This window comes from Rattus norvegicus, chromosome 11, assembly GCF_036323735.1.
Source record: "Rattus norvegicus strain BN/NHsdMcwi chromosome 11, GRCr8, whole genome shotgun sequence".
NCBI lineage: Eukaryota > Metazoa > Chordata > Mammalia > Rodentia > Muridae > Rattus > Rattus norvegicus.
The window spans coordinates 70043014-70066787 of NC_086029.1; the positions used below are offsets into that span (position 1 = coordinate 70043014).

The following is a 23774-nucleotide window of genomic DNA, read 5'->3' on the forward strand; positions in this document are numbered from 1 at the left end:
AGACAGCTCAGCAGCTAAAAGCACTTACCACTCTTGTACAAAATCTGGGTTTGGTTCCCAGCATCCATGGGGCAGCCCACAACCCCCTCTAACTCCGAAGTTCCAGAAGCTCTTCTGATTTCAAGCATGAGGTGCCTGAGGAAACTTACATACAAGCTTACTTTCAAGAGTATGAAGCATTACATTTGGCCTTACATTCAAGCTTTTAATGCTTCATACTCTTCTCCCAATCCAAATGGTGAAATGCTTAAAGTCACTCCTGCTACATAATCTAGTCCCTAACTAGACAAAACCCCAAGACAAAAACAAAAACCCACCAGATTTGAGGGAATCTCTAACTTTTAAATTGTAGCTTGATTAAAGACCACAATGGGATTAAGGTACACCAGTCTAAGTAAACAGATTTGATGTAATCATAACTATAATGCATAGCTTTCTATGCAAAAATTGACTTTTCAAATTACCAGCCTTTTAAACCTCATTAATGCTTGTTTATATTTGAGGCAATGCTACTAAAGAATATTCCTCTCCATATTGCTTTATGTTAAAGCAAACTCAAGATTGATGGGAGAAACTTTTGTTTGCTTCTGTAAAGTAAACCATCAGCCAGCCAGCCAGCCGGCCAGCCATGGTGGTGGTGTGTATATATATCTCATACCAAAATAGGAGAGCCAAGACTTCAAGTCCAGCCTCAAGTACATAGCAAGTTCAAGGTGACCTTGTCAATCAACCAGCTGTGTCCCTAAAGGGTCCTTCACTTAAGACTTTCTACTTAGAATGTTACAGGCCTAGAGAGATGGCTCAGAGGTTAAGGATACCTGTTGCAATTCCAGATGACTTTTTAGTTTGATTCCCAACACCCAAGTTGGGCAAGTTCACAACTGTCCAGAACCCCGCCTCCAAGGGATCCAGCAGAAGCAGGTAATTAAAGGTCAGCTTGGCCAGGCTGGCCAGGACTACATACAAAGACCCTGTCTTATTTTTAACTTTAGAGGCCATAGACCTTCCCTCACTTGATCATCACTGTATTTGCAGAACTTAAAAAGACAAGGCTTAGTAAACTCAGAAACCATTTAGATGAGACACAAATAAAACCTGATAGTTTTCTTTAGTATGGGAGATTTCTAATGACAAGCAAAAATTCAATACTGCTCAAATCTTTAAAAATGACTTTTGATGTTGCCAATATGATTTCTCAAAGAACTAAATAAATAGGTTCCAGAAGTTTGGTTAAAAGAAACGAATACTTTGAATCAGTACCAAAGTTATAGCTATTAACATGTTTTAATCCATACTTAATTCATGTGTCTTGAATTTTGAGTTAACTGAAGGTTCATAAAATTACAAAATATCCAATACTACCTTTCCAATTGTTAGATTTAAGCTTTCATCAAAACAGAGAGACCATAACTTACTAAGACTAGGCTTTGTTAAGCAGTAGTTTATATGAATGCTTTGTTCCAAATGGTTTCTACAACAGATTCAGGATTATTGGGTTAGGCCACCCAATGGATATACTTACATACTGAGAAACTGGGACCTAAGTGAAATGAAGTAGCTGTTGTCAAACCCTCAAGAAAATGCAGTCTTGGCTGACACTTAATGTAAGATCTTTTGTCAGACTTAACAGGCTATGTCCCACATTGCTTGATTGGAAAACTATACGATACAACAAATCTGTTATTCTAAACTGCTAAATTTTGGGAGTGATATGGTAAATAAGACCATCCATTGTTTCTTGTGGAATAAACAAAATGCTAATTCAGACCATCTTGACCAGATATATTAAACACTGTTAATCCTGCTAAGACAAATATTTCAAAGTATATATTTGACATAAAAAACCCCCACTCGCTCAATTACTAAAATCCTCGCTACAAAAGGAATAGATCAGAATATGCACATTTACAGTTCATACTCACTAGAACAAAGCCTAAAGTTCTATTTATAATAATTTTATTCAAAATATGGCATAAATCATCCCTGGGGATATTTTTCTTTCACTGAGAATAAAATACGGATATATTGACCAGTGTCTTTTTCCAATTCCAAGAGGTCTGAATTAGCATACCTTGATTATTCATGAGCTTTAAACTAGGCCTTAGAAGAAATATAAAACAGTATGGATCACAGTACACAACAATGACACAGCTGCAGACTGTAAAACTCAGCACAATAATGATTTCATGACATTTACAGACAGATCACTACCAGAACATCACATAAGTTTATTTTAGATGTAACAGCAACATTAAAATTGACAAGTTTAATTCCTAACTGCACCAAGTAAACGTAGCCACTTAAGTATCTTTTAAGTTATTCCCTCCAAAAACTGAGGGAGTTTCTTTTCCACCACCACACACCATGCTTCCCATAGCTCTCTTTCTGGAGGACTCTCAGTGAATGGGTGACCTGCTGTGGAGATACTTAGTAACTTCTTTCCCCAGATGAAAATCAATCTTGACAAATTACATATTGCATAGATTTCTCTACGGACTCTTTACTTTAGAACCTAAATTCAAATAGCATACAGAATAGTTTTAACCTATTTACCCCACAAAAAAAAAAAAAAAAAAAAAAAGATCTGTCCTGAAAAATGATGAAGACAGCCCATTATCTTCCAGTTAACAGAATTAGTTTTACCTCAAAGATTATTTTTATGTTTAAAAACAAAGAAAAAACCCAAACAAATCAAAACTCAACCCACCAAGTCAACATGGGGCATTACTGTAGTACTTCCTGACTCACAGGCACATGGACCAGTCCGTTTCCACCTCTTTCCCATCTTCCCCATATGTAAGTGGATGGAATTATTTAATGTAACTTTGATACAGGACAACTGACCCTTTTACATACACTTAAATTTTAGGTTAAATCACTGACTAGTATGGAAAAGAAGCTATAGTAATTGGGAGCCTACACATTCAAATCAATCTTTATTATTTGCTCCTCCTCTTTAAATAACATGTACTTAGTTGTTGTGAGGCAGCTGTTCGGTTTTTCAATAACCACATTTAGGGATACATTCATAGGACTACTCAGATAGTCCAAGTGAAATGGTTATAGAAATAGAGGCAGTGTCATCTCAGAAAACTTTTATATATCAAAATCTATTTTGCTATCAGGAAGTTTACAAAATTGCTGACTTTGTCAAACTAAATTATGCTGTCATCTATGCCCTCTTCTCTTGGCAAGAGCATGCTGAAGCTTATCCATGAAAGTAAAGGTGCTGAACACTAAACCTCTGAGCTTAGATCTGGACTGTTTAGGAAACTGTACCCAAGAAACAAGCATGGTATTTCTACAGTTTCTACCCCATCCATCCATCCATCCATCCATCCATCCATCCATCCATCCATCCATCCATCCCACCCCTTATCTATTTTCTTGGCACTCAAGACAACTGAAGTCCACCTTACGTACTTTCACATTCTCAAATAAAAATGTAAGAGTTATAAGGTATGCATAACCATCTTGTGAGATAATTTTATCATTTAACCTATTTGGAAATGAGACTTTCATACCACAATTTACTAATATGATGTATCAAACTTCCTTTTAAAGTCAAATGAAAGATAACACACAATCTGTACTGTTTTAAAGTCTAATGAGAACATTTCTTGAGCCACTGATGACTACTAACAATTTAAGAAATTCTGTATTTGAGCCAGCACAATGTGAGGAAAATGTATCTCACATGTTTCCATATTACAGCTCTCAATCCATCAGAGCCACTCCTAGTGTGCCTGAAGATGATCTGGTCTCAACCAAACCTGTCAACTGAAGGTCACAGTGATATTTGTATTAATACTTTATACTTCTATTGTTCCAAGGATAGAAGGAATTTTTCTACTGATTCCTCTTATTCCAAATCCTCAAACTCAACATTGTAGGCACAGAGTGTAAGCAAATCTGGGATGTTCTCCAACAGATAAGCAATAACATAACAATGTGATTTTCAAAAATACTGTCTAGAAATTCTTTCATATATTATCAAATGCTCAATGGCCACACTTTTAACAATCTGTATTAGTTGACATTAAATACACTTTATGTGTTTGTTACATGTCCACCTAAGCTTTTTATGTAATGCAATTCTGTATGTCCAAGAGAAAACACTTGCTTCAGGTTTATTTAGGGGTATTGACTTATAAGGGCATAACTCCATTTATAAGGTTACACTATTATTGGGCTTACTGAAAAACAAGAGAAAACAAAATCTATTATAACAATCTTCTTTAGGTCAGTTAAAGGCCATATCTCTAGCTGGGATATTAAAACAGCTAATTTCACCAGCCCACACTCTACCAGTTAATTCCTCTAGTAACAAGATTAACAGCAGGAAAGAAGGAAAAAAAAAAAAAAAAACAAAGCAAAAAAAAAAAAAAAAAACAAAGCAAAAAAAAAAAAAAAACCCTGCTAACAAGAAACCCATTCCTCAGCCTGAGGGGGGGGGGGCGGGTGCAGGGGGTGCGGGGGGAGCAGTTTAATTGAAATTCTTTGACCAAAGTATAATACTACCTATACAAACTGTCCCACCAATCAGCAAATAGAAAAAATTGCTTTAAAAACCTAAATAAGCATGGTATCTTCTCACAAGGATAACAATGGTCCAACTCCTGAGAGTGCTCAAAGGACTAAAGGTAGAGTGAAGGCAATGCTGGGGATAGGACCCCACAGACGGTCTTGAAAACTCAAAGTACCACAAATCCACTAAGCTTGTCTATGAATTAGAGCACAAGATATTGCTGCTGCTTTGTCTTTTGAAATAAACAGTATAGTAGGCTCTGCCCTTCAATGTGAAAGCAGGATGTTGGTTTAAAAAAAAAAAAACACTTTTTTTTCAGTTAAAAATTTAAAATCATCTGACACCCAATTTTGGGGACATCTTAACTGTGAAATTATAGAGATCTATCTTCTTCTTCCTTCAACCACCTCACAAAAGTAAGAGAACTAAAACAATCCAAACATGATCATTTTTAAGAGTCCATGAAAGTATTAAAAACTGTAAGAGGAAAGAAAAAAGGAGTAACAAAGGAGGAAAGCTGAAGAAAGGGGGAAGGGAACCAGTGGGTCTGTCTTTCTTTTATTTGGCGACAAGCAAGTGCAAGAGAGTTCATTTGAGATGTGTTCAGTTGTCTGTCTTTTGTGTCTCTGCACTCTGACCGGATGGGACTCTGAGGCTTTTCTGAAGCACATGCGCGTCTGCGGGTTCTATCCTCTTATAGTAGTTCTTCTTAGTCTCGATAATCTCAAAGCCAAACTTCCTGTAGAAGTCAATCGCTGACTCATTGCTGATCTGGACATGCCTGAGACACAGGGTAACATACACACAGACACATGTGTAAGACAATTTCCATCAACTTGCAAGTCTTAACCACAGGTAGTTAAACTGGTCAGGGGTACACGATCACAGGCATTTTGCACAATTTTTTTTTTTTACAATGATCAATATTTAACAAAGGTTAGTCAATTCCTGTCAGTAAATCTTAAATTTTACACTTTTAACCCTAAGTCCTCCATTTGGAGGCAAGTGATTGAGATCAGGAGGATCAGGGTTTATTCTTACAGTTAACAAGATCATGAAGCTCAGGGGTTTAAAGAAAGCACCTATTGGTTTCCCATGGACTGGAGTTCTGCTCACCACACTGCTGTAAGGTGGCTCACAACTGCATAGAACTTCAGCTCCTTGGATATCTACTCATGTGTGCGTGCCTCTCTCCCTACACACACTAAAGCCACAACAGTCTCAAATGTCCAAATCTATCTTCCTGAGATTCCTTCATTTCTCTTTGCAATACCAATGTGAAAACCATCAGTTGTGAACTTTGTCTTGGCTTTATGTTTGTTAGTTGGTTGTTTTTTTGGAGACAGGAGTGGTTTATTTCTGTCTCTGTCCTGAAACCCATTATATGCAGACCATGCTGGCCTCAAACTCATGAGAAAATACCTGTTTCTGCTTCCTGAGTGCAGAGTCCTAGGATGAAAAACATGATCCACCACACCCAGTTGTCTTTGCTCTTAATACTGTTGCCTTCCTCATCTCAAGTACAATCTCAAGTACAAACTAAGTTACTTCTGACTTTATTAAACTCTATTATAAATGAGCATGTTGCCAATAACCTTGAATAAAATATATTAATTATCAATGGCATTAATGGTCTCAAAATTCTGACTACCTGGACTGTGATCTTGGTTTCACCTCAGGTTCCTTATATATATAATTATAACCAAATTATAACAAAAATAGTTCACCTACATTATCAGTTTCTTACACATAATTCACCAGCTCAGAATTAAAAAGTCATCCTGAATGGAACATATATGCTATTCTTCACCATTTCCTAAACAATACAGCAAAATAAAAACTTCTATAGCATGTTGTTTATTGTAGACATGCTAAGTAAATTAGGGCAGTTTAAACTGGGAGGATAGGTCATTTGTAAATAGCACGCCCTTTTCTACGGATTTGTAACATTTTAAGTGAATGAACTTATTCTTTTCTAAAATTTCTTTTATGGGTATAGGTATTTTTGTCTGCATATATGCCTGTGCACCACTTATAAATCAAAGGAAGGGGCCAGATCCCCAGGAACTGGAGATACAAATGGTTTTAAGACACTGTGTGGACGCTGGTAATGGATCTGAGGACCTCTGGACTCTCCAGCCTGCCTTTTATAGCCCTATTGTCAAGAGAAAAGCATACTTTCAAGGGGCTTTCAATCAATTAACAATGAGTGAGTAGATCCCAGTTCCTGTCAGATAGGGACTTATGCTGATAATCTATCAGACACTTGATACACACTAGGTACTTACAGATAGATGTTGTCAAAAGTGCCATCTTTCTCACAGATGTTTAGGACATGATTTAACATTTTAGTTCCTATTAATGAGACAAAGAATAAGTAATCTTACAAATCAATCTTGAAATCTGACATCTACTTGCTATCTTTACTAAGTCCCAACACAGAATGTCACTATTTCCCCAAATTTATCCTTACTGTGCAACTTACACGTTTATAACTACTAGAAAAGGGCCCATTTTAGTACAAACAATTCCACACTGATAAACAAGATGTGAACGAATCTATAGGCTTTCACATGAATACTAAGCTATAGCTGTATTTTTCACAATTCAGTACCCCCCTTCCCAGTTTGTGCTCTCCTTTTTGTTTTTTTTTTTTTTCTTTTTCAACACAGGGTTTCTCTGTGTAGCCTTGTCTGATCTTGAACCCAGAGATCCACCTGCCTCTGCCTCCTGAGTGCTGAGATTAAAGGGCTGTGGAATTGCCCGCCTGGCTTCCCAATTTCCTTAAAACAAAACAATAGAACAAAACACCCCATATTTACCTATTCCTAGTCTTCGGTAAGGTGCAAGGCATCCTAGTGTCATGATGTAAAGTCTCTTTTGATTCTGTGAATGATCCACCCTGCAGCACACTGCACCTACAGCTATATCATTGAAATACGCTGCCACAGAAAATACAAAGATGTAAATTTCAACATTTTAGTCCAGCTCCTTTTAAAAACAATTTAAAAAGTTGTTAATAAGCATCCAATTTTAACTAGTTACTCTTATATCAATGGCTTCAACACACTGTCTGAAGAAGGCTAAACTTTCTCTGTAATAGTTATTAAATTAGTGATAAACACACAGGTTCACAGTAAATAACCAAAAACACTTAGGAGCCAGAGATGGCCCAGCAGTTAAAGATGCTTGTCACCAAGCCTAGCAACCTAAGTTCAATTGTTGGAACATACCATGTGCAAGGCTAGAATCAACTCCCTTAAGCTGTTCTCTCGATGTACATGTGTGGTCACACTTTTTCAAAAAAAAATTTGCTTTTAAAAAGTATTTGACATTTAGTATTTTTTTGAAAAGTCAAATATTCAAAATTGATTTCTCAAATCTGTAACATTCAAACTTCCTATGCTTATAAAATAAGAAGCCTGTATTAGTTGCTCTAATATTAACAGATATAATTTACAAGTACAAATTTTTTTACAAATTTTTTAAAAAGAGAAAATACATACCAAGTTTTGCTAGCTCACCAACCTCTAGTACATCCTTGTAGAATTTATCATTATAGCTGACTGGAAAGATGACCTGGTTCAATCTCTTCAACTGTTTAATATTGTGGGGTGTCACATCTCCCAGCTCGATCCGGCTACTGGAACAAACCAAAATGTACTCAATAAAAGATAAATAACTTCATTTGTTAAGATAATATATTAAAAGGGTATCAGTCATTTTTTGCACATGACTGACAAATTCAATCCTTTTGTTATAGCTTACTATTCCTAAAACACCATCACTTAGAAGCAAAGTTTGCCAAACATTCAACCAAAATTCTACTCATAGCTTATTTATATAACTATATATATTTAGGGACAAATACAGCATACAATAACCAGAAAAAAAAAGTGTTTATCACTTTTAACTTGTTTAATAACAAGAAGGCCAGAAATATTATCCTTTAATAAATGCTAAAATTGTCCTTATAGCTTACAGTTTAAAACTGCAGATACAAACAGACCAACAATGTCTAATCTTAACATAAAGATAGCAAACGGTATCTTATATTCTGCAGATGAGAAATTGGTACATTACTTCTTGAAGGCAATCTAGCACTAAGTATTGAGAAACCTGCCCATCTCCTTTGTCTATGTAAGTAGGAAATAATTATAAAAAAAACCTTTCACTTATTTGTTGAGAAGAGCTACCAGTAACATCACATTTACCAAATGATATTAAGAATTAATATTCCGGGACACCCTACTCTTTCAGAATAAGAATTCTGACAACAAAATGAGAATCTGGGAAGTTTGAAAATTTACCTATGAATAATGCCAACAGTATCATTTTTAAGAGACCACTATATTCAAAGCAAATCATTTTGTGGGTGCAAAGAATTAAAAGAGAGCTTAAGATTCATTGGTAATAAAAGTGTTTTGCCTTGAAAAGTTGTCCATAATATCAACTTTTAATAGCTCAAATAAGACTTAGTACATACTGAAATGAACCTAAGGCAAACCCTCCTGGAAACCCACACAACAGTTAATTACTAGTTCACCAGAACAATTAGCAGACATTTAAAGACATCTTTCCTTGTGCTGGAGATCAAGCTCAGGGCCTCCTGAATGCCATGTAAACACTTTTTCAGGAACTACAACCACATCCTTAACTGTCCTTTTTTTTAAAAGAGTAAATTTTATTTATGTTTATAAGTATTTAGCCTACGTGTGTGTGTGTGTGTGTGTGTGTGTGTGTGTGTGTGTGTGTATAATATATTTGTGTTTAGCACCCACAGAGACCAGAAAACCGTGTCAAATTACTGGAACTAGACAGCTACCATGTGGGTGCTGGGAACCAAAAGCAGTTAGGTGTCCTTAACTACTAAGCCATCTCTTCAGGACCCTCATTTGCCTTCATAGAAACTGTTTACAGTGGATAGCAAAAACACAAAAAAAGTAAATACTAAGACAAAATAAAAACTAAGACAACCAAGAGATCAGCAAAATAAATGTAGTTCCTACACTTTCGTGGTAGTTGGAGACCACAGAGCATTATAATAAATAGTGGAGAAAGGCAATGAATGCATGCATGGATATTTGTAGCATGAAGCATTTACTGATGGAGCTGGTTAAATAAAGCACATTTCACCTGTATTAGTAAAAACATATGATGACACAGTTCATTTTATGAAGGAAAGAATGAATATAACTTTATATGTAGCAATCCAACTGCAGTAAAAATAGAAATGTTTGAAAGGATTACTTTTAAATGTATAATAAAATTGTAGACGAGTTTTAAAATCATCTCTGAAATGTTGAATAAAACTAGCAACTGAAAATTATAATCAGACCAAGGAAACATCATTTGTAAAGCTGATATACTCAGACATGAGTAAATATGATACATTACCTTATCTTAGGTTCAAATCCTTTAAGTAATTTTACTCTATAATATCAAATTTGGACATTTTGCTCACTAATGTAAAGAAACTTGTTCTACTTAAGCAATTCTCTTTTTAGTTATTTGTGTGAGTTTTGAAAAGCTTAGATTTACTTTAGCCATTTTGTTTCATTTTCTATTATGCCAGTTGTGTTTACTGCATATTATATATATATGTGTGTATATATATATATATAAATAAATATAAAATCTGAACACATGATTTATTGAGCAGCCACACTGGTATGTTTACATTTTTTCCCACTGTTAGCCACTTAAGTGAATGATCTGTTCCCAAGTGTTTAACAGCTTATAATGAATCCCCTGTGTAAGCTGTCGTGTCTTCTCTAAATAGGTCACAGTGGTCTAAGTTTTCCCTTCTTTAAGGCTGAAGTTTACTTGAAACTTTAGCTGTTGTTTTTCAGTGCTAGAGCTTGAACCTAGGTCCTCCCTCACCATACCAGGTAAATATCCTGTATCACTAGCTTTTAAAACCCATTATTAATATCTACGTTTCACTTCCAGTTTATATTCTTCACATTAAAACTAAACCAAACAATACAGGTGTTCTATCCTGTAAAACACAGAAGCACACATGTAGCTTACACCCTGCCTGTATTGCTGCTCTTTTATTCTAATGCCATAATTGGGTGCAGTAACTGTCTCAGCTTATATTAACTACACTGATTAAATCACTTAACAATAAGAGTTACCCAAGTAACAAGCATGTCACACTACTAAAATGCATGAAAGATAAATGAAAGAGGTTAAGATTTAAAAAAACAAACAAACAAACAAACAAAAAAACCAACCAACTTCTGAAGCAGGAGAAATGGCAGTGGTTAAGAACACTTAACTGCTCTTGGAAAGGATCAGAGCTTAGTTCACAGTGCCCATGTCACATAGCTAGTTCACAAGGCTTGTACTCCTGTAATTCTATTCCATGTAGCTCCAGGGAATATAATGCCCTCTTCTGGCCTCTACAGACATCCCTGCAACACGTGGCCTACATTCACACATAAAATTCATTCTTAAAAGATTATACAACAGATGATTTCATGGTAAATGCCACTCAATAGCTGTTACACTGCATGACATACCTTTCACCATTTAAAACAACAAAGACAAACCCCACACAAAACCTTAGCTTCTCTCTATCTTTAAAGTGCAGTTGGGTGTGTCTATCATACATGGCTGTTATGCTGGCTACTTGGGAAGCTGAAGCAGGAGGATTGCTTGAGCCCAGGATGCAGAGACCACCCTGAGCCACACAGGAATCTTATCTCTTGACCACAACATGTTTCTTGCAAGCAGCATGTACTCAAGTCATATTTTAAGATCGTAAATGGGATGCTGTTTCACTCAGTTTTAATGAAATCATTAACTTAAGTCAAATTCAAGTCCACCAGCTTCTAAGTTTTGGTTTGTATTATTAGTTCTTTATCTTTCCAGTTATTTAAGAGGTCAATTTTTTTTCTTGAATTTTTATTTTTATTAAAATTAACCTCATGTTTTGGGGAATAAATTTTTTGACAAGTATGTTTAACCATGTAACCAACCACCATTATTTAAAAACATCTCACCAGGAATCTATTATCACAATGAATCTCTGTAACTTGTTGTAGTTAAACTCTACCATCCTCAGGCAAGCAACCATCTCTCCTGTTTTTAATTTTGCTCATTCAATGTCACATTAATTAAAACGCACAGGACTTGTTTCACTTTGTTTTTATTTCTTGGTGACATTCTCAGTATGTAACCTTGGGTTTCCTGGCACTCTTCTATACTACCATGGCTGACCCTTAACTCCAGAGATAAACCTGCCTCCACCTCAGAGTGCAAAAGCATGTATACCAGACCGGGCTAGTTGTTCCTTTATTTATCCAAATGCAGTTGTGACTTAACATGCCGTTCTTTCAGCACATAATTCATCTCAACCTTGCTTAGTACTGAGTAGTACCATGGTTGAAGCCAGGCCTGAATAGCACAGAGCTACACTTTTATCTTTTAAAGGGCATTTGGGTTGTTTACTGGGTTTTGAAGATTTTGAAAAGAAGAGGTACAAACATTTGACACAGGTTTTTATGACAATGCATGCTTCAATTTTTTTACTAAATACCTATGAATGACAAGTGTGAATTTTAAATGAATTTTAAAGTATGTCAGAATCCCAGTTCTGTATTTCACTAATATTTGCAGTTTTAAAACTTAAGCTGTTCTAAGTGTGCTATTTATATGTAGTGATGTCTTATTGTGATGAAAGACAGTGATGACCCATCTCATTCTTTCTCTCTGTAACTTTCCAAAGATGTACTCACAGAATTCAGCTTTTAAAAGTATAAAATTTGGGGTAGAGAGATAGATTGCTTAGCAGTTGAGAACACTTGTTGCTCTTATAGAGGATCTGGGGTTTGACTCCCAGAAATCAAATGGTGGCTTATAACCAACCATAACATTAGTTCAAAAAAAACAAACAAAAAACAAAAACAAAGAACAAAAGAACAGATGCCCTCCTATCTGACCTCCACAGACACATGCATAATACTTTAAATAATAGAGAATCAATGATATTTTCAGCTATTTGCAAAGACAAACAACTATCACATAGATTCACCTTCGGAACAGTCCCATCACATTCAAAGATGTTTATAGTGTTTTTTTCCTATTTCCAGCTGTCAATACATCTATATTCTCTTTGCCTTTTCTGAACAAAAGACCATAGATTCAAAGGCTTAAAGCAAAAATATGCCCACTCATAGTTCAGGTGGTTATAAATCTGAGAATGCTTCCCACAAGCTCGTTACCTCTTTAGGAAAGAATTCTTCCTTATCTATTTTAGCTTGTGACAGACAATAGAGGCATTTCTTGGCTTGAGGCAATATAAACTTTATAATCTTTTTTTTTTATCTTTATTAACGTGAGTATTTCTTATTTACATTTCGATTGTTATTCCCCTTCCCAGTTTCCGGGCCAACATCTCCCTAACCCCTCCCCCTTAAACTTTATAATCTTAACTTTATAATCTTTCCCTCCTAATCACAGGTTTCCTGTTGCACCTGTTCTCTCGAACACCAGTCATGACTTAGGATCAACTCTAATCCAAATGACCTCTTCTTAATTTCATCTTCCAAGCCCCTATTTCTAAATAAGGAGACATGCTAAAATTCTATGTAAGCATGACTCTTTGGTGGGTACTATGTAAATTACCGTTTCTACCAAAATCTTGATTTTACTTCAATGAGAAGCATTTTTGAGTATTTGAACCTAAGAGCTATAATTGTGTTATGCTATAAAGTCTGACATCACTGTTAAATTGGTAATACAAAATTAATACTAGTTGTCTCCCAAGGTGGCCACACTATTTATACTCCCACCAATAATGCATTATGGGACTACTCCATGGTTTTCTATACCCCTGAGAACAATTTTTATTGGTTTAGGATTGATCTAACTCATTAGAGTAAGATGATTATTCAGTTGCACTGTTTTTACTGTTTAAAACATAAAGTAAAAAGAAGCAATACTATCGTGATTAGGTATACCCTGCTCTAACTATATTGTGTGAAACAGTGCTTTTCCAGGCTGCCTTGCCTGAGGAGCTCCATCAAAAGGATGACTGTAGCTCCTAGGGGAACCCACAAACTATACTACTTCCTGTCAGTCACTACCTACCTAGCACAAACTGATGAGTTGCTCCTGGGAGTAGAAAGGGAGTTTCCCTATAAATTACTGAGATTATAGGGAAATATGGATGCATGACTTAGGACCATTAGAAACACCAAAAAAGGGGTTGGGGATTTAGCTCAGTGCAAGGCCCTGGGTTCGGTCCCCAGCTCCAGGGGGAAAAAAAAAAAGAAACACCAAAAAGGGGGCTGGGGGGTAATAATTTCCTCCTCTTAGCCCCATAAAGTGATGGCCCCTCAACACTGTGATGTCACAGCCCCAATTTAACCTATCACCTTATATACCCCCCCCGTCTGTCTGTCTGTCTGTCTGTCTGTCTGTCTCTCTCTCTCTGTGTGTGTGTGTGTGTGTGTGTGTGTGTGTGTGTGTGTGTGTGAAGGACCAACAGGCAAAAGACTTCAGACTGTCACTGGAGCTTTGGCTTCCTATCCACTTTTTCACATTTCCTGTGCTCAGATCATATTCAGCTTTCCATCTTGAAGCTGAGCTCTCAAAGCTGGATCACAGAAGCAATTCTCTGGTTTGGTTTGCTCTTACCAATACAGATGCTTAGCTCCTTTCTGAACCCTGAACATTTGCTGTAGCTCCTCTAACTTGTGCTCACTGTACAAACCACATTATGTAGATATGTAAACATATTTGCTGTAGGCTATGTGGTAAGTCTATACTAATAATTTAGATGGGAATTACAGAACTTAACAGCTGTCAGATATGGTGGCACACACCTTTAATTCAAGCACTTGGGAGGCAGAGGCAAAGGGGAACTCTGTGAGGTACAGTTCAATTCCAAGACTGCCTAAGCTATATAGAAAAACCATCTCAAAATCAAACAACCAACAACAAACCTTTTGTATTCACTTCAACCACACTACTTGGAAAACTGCTGCCACTGAAATCATTAAACCATGTGAATTTAATGTTACTCAATAAATTCTGACATTGTAGAAAGACAGAAATGTGCTCACATATACATATCTCACTTTTGTAAACAAAAACCTTCAAATCTTAAAGTTCCAACTTCCAACTGTATCAATCCCTCCAATTATTAAGTCTGTTCTTGGTGTAAATCTGTACAAATACATATTACATGTTTGTATACCTGGTGTGGATATTTGTGAGAGAAATTAAGTCCAAGGTGATTCCACTGAACCTTCATCCTCTGTAACTTTCTTTGGTGGGGGGTGTACGTAGGTGGGAGGTAGGTGTGTGATGTTGCTGAGGACTAAACCTGCATCCTTAAGCAGGCCAGGCAAGTGCTCCACTACTTAGCTACATACTTCAAGCCCTGCATGCATTTAAAGCAGAAAAAAAATGAACACAGAAATTTTGCTACCAAAGACAAACATGAGAATATGAGATTCCATAATGTTTTCTTTTATTAGTGTCACTTTAAAGGAATTAATGGCCTTAAAAAAATCTTATGCACTTAAGTTCAAATATTACCAAATGTGACTTAAAGCAATGCTGATGTTTAATGAATCAAAAGAAGTTAACAGTGGTACGGAGAATGAACTTCAAGACTTTTTACATAAACTAAGCTCCTGTAACAGACTACTTTTGAGAACTGTTACTTCCAACACACTATAGAAATACTACAAGAGCCTGGCAGTGTTTCTCTCTGAGTTCCAAGGCCAGCCTGATCACAGAGCAAATTTATGAATAAAAGTTTATGTAGCTCACAGTGCTAGAGAGAATGCAAGACTAAAACCCTATCTGGATGGTAGTGCTGTTATATTAACAGTCACCACATGATTTAAGAATAGGGAGGAAAAGGCCCTGGCTCTGTGGACTCTGTAACCTTAACAAAGACTTTAATTTATTCAGAAGCACAGAGCCCCATAACCTAACCCCCTTACCATTCACATTTCTCAATACTATAAGATCGGAATTTAGTTTTTTTTTTAGGGTGAATTTTAGAACAATCAAACTGCAGAAAACACCCAAATATAATCAAGTTTTAAGATAATGTAGTTATGCTAAAAATTGTAAAACAAAGTTAGTGGCAATATTCTGAAAGACCACAAGATGGAGATATGACTCCATTAAAAAAAAAAAGAAGACCCCCCCCCCCTTTTCCCCCAAGGTCTCACTTACAACTGCAAAAAAAAAAAAAAAAAAAAAAAAAAAAAAAAGCAAAGAAACTCCCTATACCTGCTGCTTATTCGTTCAATGGCTACAACCCATCTTGGAACAAAATTGTAACTAATTAGTCAGATTTTGTTTAGTATCTTTTGTTGAAGATGCCATAGAAACCACTGAGCCCACACTACTTATCTTTACAGAGATTAAATTAAATCCAACAGAGAATGTGCTTGTAGAAAACATTTATAAATAAAGGTGGAATCAGGCATTTCTAGGAATTTTCATTATAGTGAGAGATCCATTCTATCATATCCCCTCAGAGCAATCACCTGCATTCCTTAAGGTTAAAGAGAGGGATATATGCTCCATAAGGGTGCATCGACATCAAACTTAGAGCATATTTTAGCAGAGGTCAAAGTATGACTAAGGTCAGTAAAAAATTTCAAGACATTAAAACAGATTTCCCCCCCCCTTCTGATTAGTAGGACTTAATCTAAACCCTGGCTTTCAGTAAATGACATGAAAGGTCAAAAACATGGCTTAAATACACTAACAACTCAAAAGGCTTTCTTTTTCTATTACTGAAATTTCTCCTACTATGTTTATCTGTCCTCCTCTTTCCCAATTCCTCTAAAGACAGTGTCTCCTGCAGCCCCGGCTGGCCTAGAACTTGTTTTTTTGTAGCTGAGCATGACCTTGAACCACCAAACCTCTTCCCAAGTACACCAACAAGCCTTGTCTGGCCATTAACTTTTATACTTATCTTTTCTACCAAACTCCAAAATGTAAGACAGGATCCTTAGTAAATCCAAGAATCAGTTGCTAGGTTTGGGCTTCTCATTTAGATTTTAAAGTAAGGCCTCTCACTCTTCTAACTACTGACAATTTGGACTGGATACTCCTTGGGGCTGCACATCTTAGGTTGTTTAATCGGATCCCTAGCTTTTACCCACTGGGGGCTATTTCTTTTCTCTACCTTCATGAATCGCCTCATTTATCCAATTATAGTTCAATTCATCCAATATAGAAAATTAGTTTTGAGGCATCCTTTATGTGTCCTAATTGAACATGTTCAAGAGTTTCCCCCAAGTAGTAGGTTTACTGAAAGGTAACTGGACCACAGGGAGTCTAACTTCATTAATGGATTCACAGTGACTGGGTGACTAGGAGATAGGCCTCAGTAGAAGTAGGCACTTGGAAGCCATGCCTATGAAGGGCTGATCTTGTCCCTGACTCTTTCTGTCTGGTTCCTGGTAATATGATCATAGAGATGAGTACCTCTTCTGCTAGATAGAAACCAACACTTTATGTCATATTTGAATACCTATTAAATCCATTTCTTTAATGTTATAAATGATTTTCATACTTTTCCGTTTGCAGGATAGTTCAAGTCATTGTTTCAGCTTGAATGCTGAAAGTATAATGGAAGGAGATAATATAAGCCAAGGATATAATGCCATCACACAAAAAAAAAAAAATCAGGATTTAAAATAAAGTTTGATTTCTGTTCTGTTTAAAACTCCTTCAGCAGGTTTAGAGTATAGTAGGCACATCAGTAATTCAAGCACTTAGAGGTAGAGGTACTGAAGAAGATCAAGTCCAGCCTAGGCTACAGAAATCCGAAACAACAACAAAAATCCCAGTTGTACTCAGTCTTACAAATCAAACTAAACACCTTAGCATTGCATAATATATAACAAAGCCACTCCTATTGGTGGACACTGGTCTAGCCTTAGTTCCCAACTTCTTGCTCTATAAAACTGATCTGAATGTTTCAACTTCATTTTCTCAAGAACATTATTTTTATTTTTAAAGTTTTGGCAGTTGATAAATACCACCATCTTTAAAAAAATTAAACACGTTACATGAAATATAAACGACTATTAAAAGTAGAAAATGTCCAACTTCACTAAATAAGAATTTGGTATCAAAAGAAAATGCTAATTATATAATCAGAAAAGTAAAACTAGACTGAATATGTACTCAAAATCAACTTAATAAAACTAGTATTTCTATTTTACATATAGCCATGTGTAGTCACAGCACATGCAGAAAAAAAATTTGTGTTTTCAAGACAGGATTTCTCTGTGGCCCTGGCTATACTGAAACACCACCTATAGACTAGACTGGAGCTGTATTCAGAGATCCACCTACCTCTGGCTCTGGAGGAATTAAAGGCAGGCGTTCACAACCCAAAATTTCTACCATTCTTGGCTGAAATGGTGGCCAGTGTTTTTTCAAGTTTCTTAAGGTTTTACCAAGTTTTTCTTCCTTGCAGGTTTTGCCTTTAAAGAGATCTTGAACATTGCTAACAGTAAAAACTACTTTAGGAGATTAAACAACAAGTATCTATTGGGCAGGCATGGAAGCAGGCCTTAATTCAAATACTAAATAGGCAGAATTAAGTGGATCTCTCTGAATTTGAGAACAGCTGGGCCCACCCAGCAAATTCTAGGCCATCTGATGCTATAAGAGTCCCTGTCCCTAAACAAAAACAAACAAAACCCAGAAAACTCACTGATAGGAAAATACTCCCCAAAAGATTAAGGATATATTATTAAGGATACAAACATTAAATATAATATTAACATTATATATATTAATATTTAATTACACATTTAAGAACTATGTATATAATTTATTCCTTTTGGAATATGAATACATGCACACACACTCTAACTCAAGAAGATGGATCTTAGTGAGCTCAAGGCCATCAACATATTGATCTACACATTGAATTTCAGAACAATTTCAGAGAGAAACCCTGTCTGAAAACAAAAACAAAAACAAAACAACACCATGAGGAATAATGGAAGCAAACACTGGTTGAACTAGCTCAGGAAATGCAAATACATACATTTCCCGTTATGTTTTTCAACCATAGTAGAAGTAGTAATTGGAAACGAGTTTATCATCAAAGCCCAGGCGCAGTCTCAGAATCTTCTAATACAGAGGTATAAACTGAGAAGTTAAATTCGGTCCACAAGCTGAAACATTTAGGAATACCTACCATCTGGGAATTACATTCTAAAACATTTTTTTACACAACTTTGGTCTTTAAGGCCCTGGCATAGTAATGGCCAAAGGGAATATAATAAAATTACATATATAACTCTCATCTCCTTAGTAATGGGATTACAGGCATATACTACCATGCTAGACGCACACTAAATCTTTAAAACTCCCTCACTTTACTCACAGCATACTTCAATTCAGATGCTAATATTCCTGGGAAAGTTTATATATACTAACTTTTAATAAAATTTACTGATCTATATATCCATCCAATTGGTGTAAAAAAAATGCTTTAAAATGTAAAAAAAAAAAAGTGACATTTAAATTTTAATTTAAATGATGGCTCAGCAGTTAAGACCACTCTTCCAGAGGACCTGGGTTAGATTCTTGGCAGCAACATGGTGGTTCGGAGGGGATCATCATGCTCTTCTGGCCTCTATAAACCAGGCACACATGATACAGAAATAAATGCAGGCAAAACATCCATATACATAAAAATCTTTTTATAAAAAGTCTAAACTAAACTTTAAAATTTACTTAGATGTATGTACAAGAGTACTTCATGTACAGCTCATGGCCAAATGTGGCTATCCACTACTGCACCAGAGACGACTAACACTCTGCTAGTAAGTTAGACACTGGAGGTTTATCTGGGGTTTGTTTATGGAGACAGGACTTCTCTGTGCAGCCCTGGCTGTCCTTGAATTCAGAGATCCTCCTGTCTCTGTCTCCCAAGTGCTGGTATGAACCACTGATGGCCCCAAGCACTGAGTTTTCATTAGCAGAGGGGCTGGGGGAAGGCAGGGTGATAGCGCTATTGTGTTACAATTCTGCAGCTTTAACTACAATCCAGCTTTAAAGTGAAGTCTTCTACAGGCTACTAGTAGTAGTATACTGGTTACTGCAGGGTAGGTTTAAAATAAAGATAAAGAACACTTGTGTAACTGAAAAGACATGCCTCCTCAAACCCCATGACATCGAAAGCTAAAGTTAACACCTGGAGGACAAAAATCAAGATTTCTACAAGATGAAGCAGCAAAGTAAAAGTTAAGACAGGTAATAATTAGTTTGTTCTCAAAGAGGCACTGACTTTGGAAAACAATGCTTCATAAAATATGACTTTAACTGACAAAAATTAGCATGTAATAATTGAAACTTTGGCTACAAATTTTAACAAGAACTATAAAAATATTATAAAACAGGAAAAACATGTAAGCACTTAACCTCCTGGATGATTCTTACAGGAATTTTTTTTTTCTTGAACAGTGTTGGATGTATCCCAGGCTGGCATTAAATGTACTATGTAACCTTGAACTTGATACTTTGGCCTCTGTCTACCCAGTGCTGGGAAACAGTGTGCACCACCAGTGCTGGGGTTTCATGCAAGCATATCACCAACTGAACTTAATCCTGAAACTCACAGAAACCCTTATTGATTGATTGACTACAGCTTTATTAAAAGTTATTCACCATTTTGAGAAAGAAGAAATCACAAAAGCAACACCACTCATCAATGTGCTTATCTCTTCAAGAAGATAAATCATGATTGTATTTCAGATAACATTTCAAAACTCTCAGCACAGCAAAGGCATCACAAAGTTTTGTTAAATTTTAGTATCTCAATCAACAGACCACATATTTCTGGTTTTACACAAAAAGCAAAATATGACCTATTTCTAGTCAGGTCCTACAAAAAGTTCTATTGGTATACAAAATACATTTTTATGTAGGCTTTGTAGCATAAAAACTAAGAAAACTGATGGATCTGAAAGTTAGGGGCACCTATCCGGATTGAGAAGACAGGAGACACAGATACAAATGTTTTCTATTTACTATGTAATCACACCTAGATAAAGACAGAAGACTTTCTGGGCCTGACCCCAACATATATAATAATGGTATAACCACTATTTTGTATTTGTCGACAAAGCTTCACTTATAACTATAGAATCTTATGTTCCACATTTGGCCAAGTTTCAATAGGTAACCATTTTGCTCAGTGTTTATATTATTCCTACCTACCTTTTTAGCTTTACTTTGGTCCACTTAGCATTCATATCTTATTTAAAGGCATTTTTATTAGAACTAATTTACACCTCTTTATTAATAGTTGAAAGGTAAGTGGATTTAATTTTATTTTCTATAACCCTTGACAACTAATTACACTGCCAGTCATTGTGTCTATGGCATACTGAATATCATCTTCTCAACCACAAATTCAAGCCATGATGTCCTTGGTTCATAAAAACAAGAAGCCTCATTTGAAAGAGCAAATAGTCTAATAATGTACTACTTCTCATTTTTCTCCATATGTATATAAAAATATATAGTAATTATTAATTGCAAATTTATCTATTATGGAGATAAGGATGATTTACAACATGATAACCTACTGCTGTTACTAATAAGAATACTAAAGTAAGAAATACGAAGTAAAGTATTTTTAAAAGTAAGCTTAAAAAGTTTCAATGCTCAAAATTTAAATCATAGATTAAATCAGTGTGTATTGGTGGTGGGGGTGTGTTCAATTTTCAAAACTTCAGAGTCCTCTATAAAACTGTTTGGTAAGCTCAATATACAATAGAAATTTAGCAAATAAAATTTCAAACAAAATCCATGGAATAGAGCCTTTCCAATAAAGTCAGCAGACTGAACACATAGTATTCAGTTATACAGGTTCTGTATCTCAAGGACATCAACATCTTAAAAAACAAACAAACAAACAAAACCAATACTGCCCTATACCCCGATTTCATTTCTTAAAAGGAAGAAAAATTAATAGTCCCATGCTTATTGGGAGTTAGGAAAAAATAAAAATAAAAAATCTATACCTGTAAAATCATCTTGAAATGTTTAGTCCAGAACCCAATTCTAAGCCCTCAATCCTGGGAAATAAAAAAAACTGACTTAAGGAGTCTTAATTTTGAGCCTAATTATTGGTCTAAAATATGGATTCAACAATTCCGAGTTTTCTCCAAATCTGCCCACTAATGCATTTCTAGGCCTCCATTATGTTATATATACTTAAATATCTACTCAAATAAAAAGAACCAGCTGGTAAAGGTGGTTCAAGCTCATAATACCAGCAACTCAAAAGGTTAAGGGAGGCAAGAAGATTGTTGCCAAGCTCAGTGTCAGCCTGAGTAACTTAGTGAGACTCTACCTCAAAATAAAGTGCTGAGGATATAGCTCAGTGGCAGGGTACTTGCAGAGCACTGAGTACTTTCCTTTAATTCCAAGAACTCCAGTTAGTTAATAAGGTAGAACTGCTTCAATAGTACCCTAAATAAAAGTTCAAATAAACAGCCAACACCACCACTGTGTGGCATCATTTCTATTGTCAAGTATCCTATACCTAACGAAACTGAACTAGACCCAAGATTTTTTAACCTAAACTTCCAGCATAATTTCTTAGTCTTGTTATCTTCATTGTTTTTACTATAACGGAACATGTCAAGTATGTTCTAAATGTGTAGCAATGAGTAGAAAAAAAATAAGAGTATCAAAGTGGTACTCTACTAGTAAAATAAAATTCCGAAAGATAACTGAGTCATATTTCTAAAAATTTCTAAAAGCATCCCGAATAGTGGCTCAGATGGAGCAAACATTCCCCCACCACCACCCAAAAAACAAAAAACAAAAAAACAAAAAAACCACTGAAATTAATAACTTAAAGCAAACCAGAGTTTAGAAAAAATGTCTTACATGCAGACTTAAAGTCAAAACTTTCTCAGAATCATTTCAGATATGAGGTCCCTCATTTTACAGAGAATGAGACGATTTATTTCGCTCTCCAAAAAACGATGCTGAACAATTTAACTGAAAATATTAGTAATAATTTTCAGCTGACTTAGAAAAACCCTTACGCTATCTCAAAAAGTTTAAGCTTTCTTTTTCCTCTAAAGATTGTAAAGGCAACCTCCAAAACTGGCGGTGCTAAATACTGAACAGTAATATAAATCAGTGGAAAGGAAATACTTTCAACCAAACGGGAACAGTTAAGCCAAAATAACTTCTAGCGTTACCGAAGATTTGAAAGATTAAACCTCAACTTTGCTAACGAAGAGTAAAAAAGCAGCTCCTCCTTGCACTGGGGGGCAACACACACCACTGAAGCAATAGCTCCACCTACTGATCCATGATACTTCCTTAAACATTTTGGCACCCCAAAGTCTACACCGCTGGAGTTCATTCCCCCTCCCTCCCTCCTCCACTCGCTCTGACCCAACCCAAGTCCGTTGAGTCACTAGCTCCTAGCACTCATCCTCCGTGCTCTTTATTCCAATTCCTTTTCCCTCCAGAAGGTTCTGCACGGCCCACAAGTATGAAGAAAACCGCAACGTGTCAAAGCCCGCGGCCACAGCATGGATCCCGGATTTGGATGAGCACCTGAGGCGGCTCAGTCGTGCGCTCCCGGGAAGAGGCCCCGGGCGCGTCCTAACACCTTCTCCCCGGGGTCTCATTCGGTGCACACTCGTTCTCCGGGTTGAAATCGTGGCCTCGCGCCCTTGCCTCCGCCGGCCCTTCAGCCCGCCAACAGCCGGCCTAGCCTCCGCCCCCCTCCGGGAGCCAAGGGACCGGGGAAGCCTCGCAATGTCCCTCCGCCAGGTCTTCGCGCGAGTCTCTTCCCCGCAGCGCTCCCCAAGTCCACCGACCCACGCCCCTCTCCGGTGCCCGCCGGACCCTCGCCCGCTGCCCTTCCTCACCCTTTCATCTTCTCCGTCTGCTGAGGCCGTCGTTACAGCCGCCACCAACGCCGTCGTCCTCGTCGCCCCGAGCTCTCCGCGCCCTAAGCTCAGGCCACTCAACCTCACACGCCGGCCTCTTGGCTGAGGGGACGACGAGGCCTCGAAAGCCAAGCCAGGCCCTGAAGCTCTAGAAGACGCGGGGAGATCTGCCGCCGCCGCGCTGCTGCCGCCGTCGCTTCTCCACACGTGCACTCCGGACACTCAGCTCCCGCCCGCAGCTGCCGCCAGCCAGACCCGCCGCCGCGCTGTGACCTTTCACCCCGCCCCCTCAGCGCGCCGGCGCGTCCGCC

At 36.9% G+C, this 23774-nt stretch overlaps 1 protein-coding gene across 2 annotated transcripts; it reads right to left on the minus strand.

Annotated features, from left to right (window-relative positions):
* Window positions 1-1267: 1267 nt before the first annotated feature.
* On the minus strand, window positions 1268-23741 carry Naa50 (N(alpha)-acetyltransferase 50, NatE catalytic subunit). 2 transcript variants are annotated; one of them, NM_001105881.3, is given in 5 exon segments: window positions 1268-5309; window positions 6817-6883; window positions 7351-7470; window positions 8035-8168; window positions 23443-23741. In NM_001105881.3, coding segments are annotated over 5 exon segments (507 nt in total). In that variant the 5' UTR covers window positions 23451-23741; the 3' UTR covers window positions 1268-5131.
* Window positions 23742-23774: the final 33 nt, after the last annotated feature.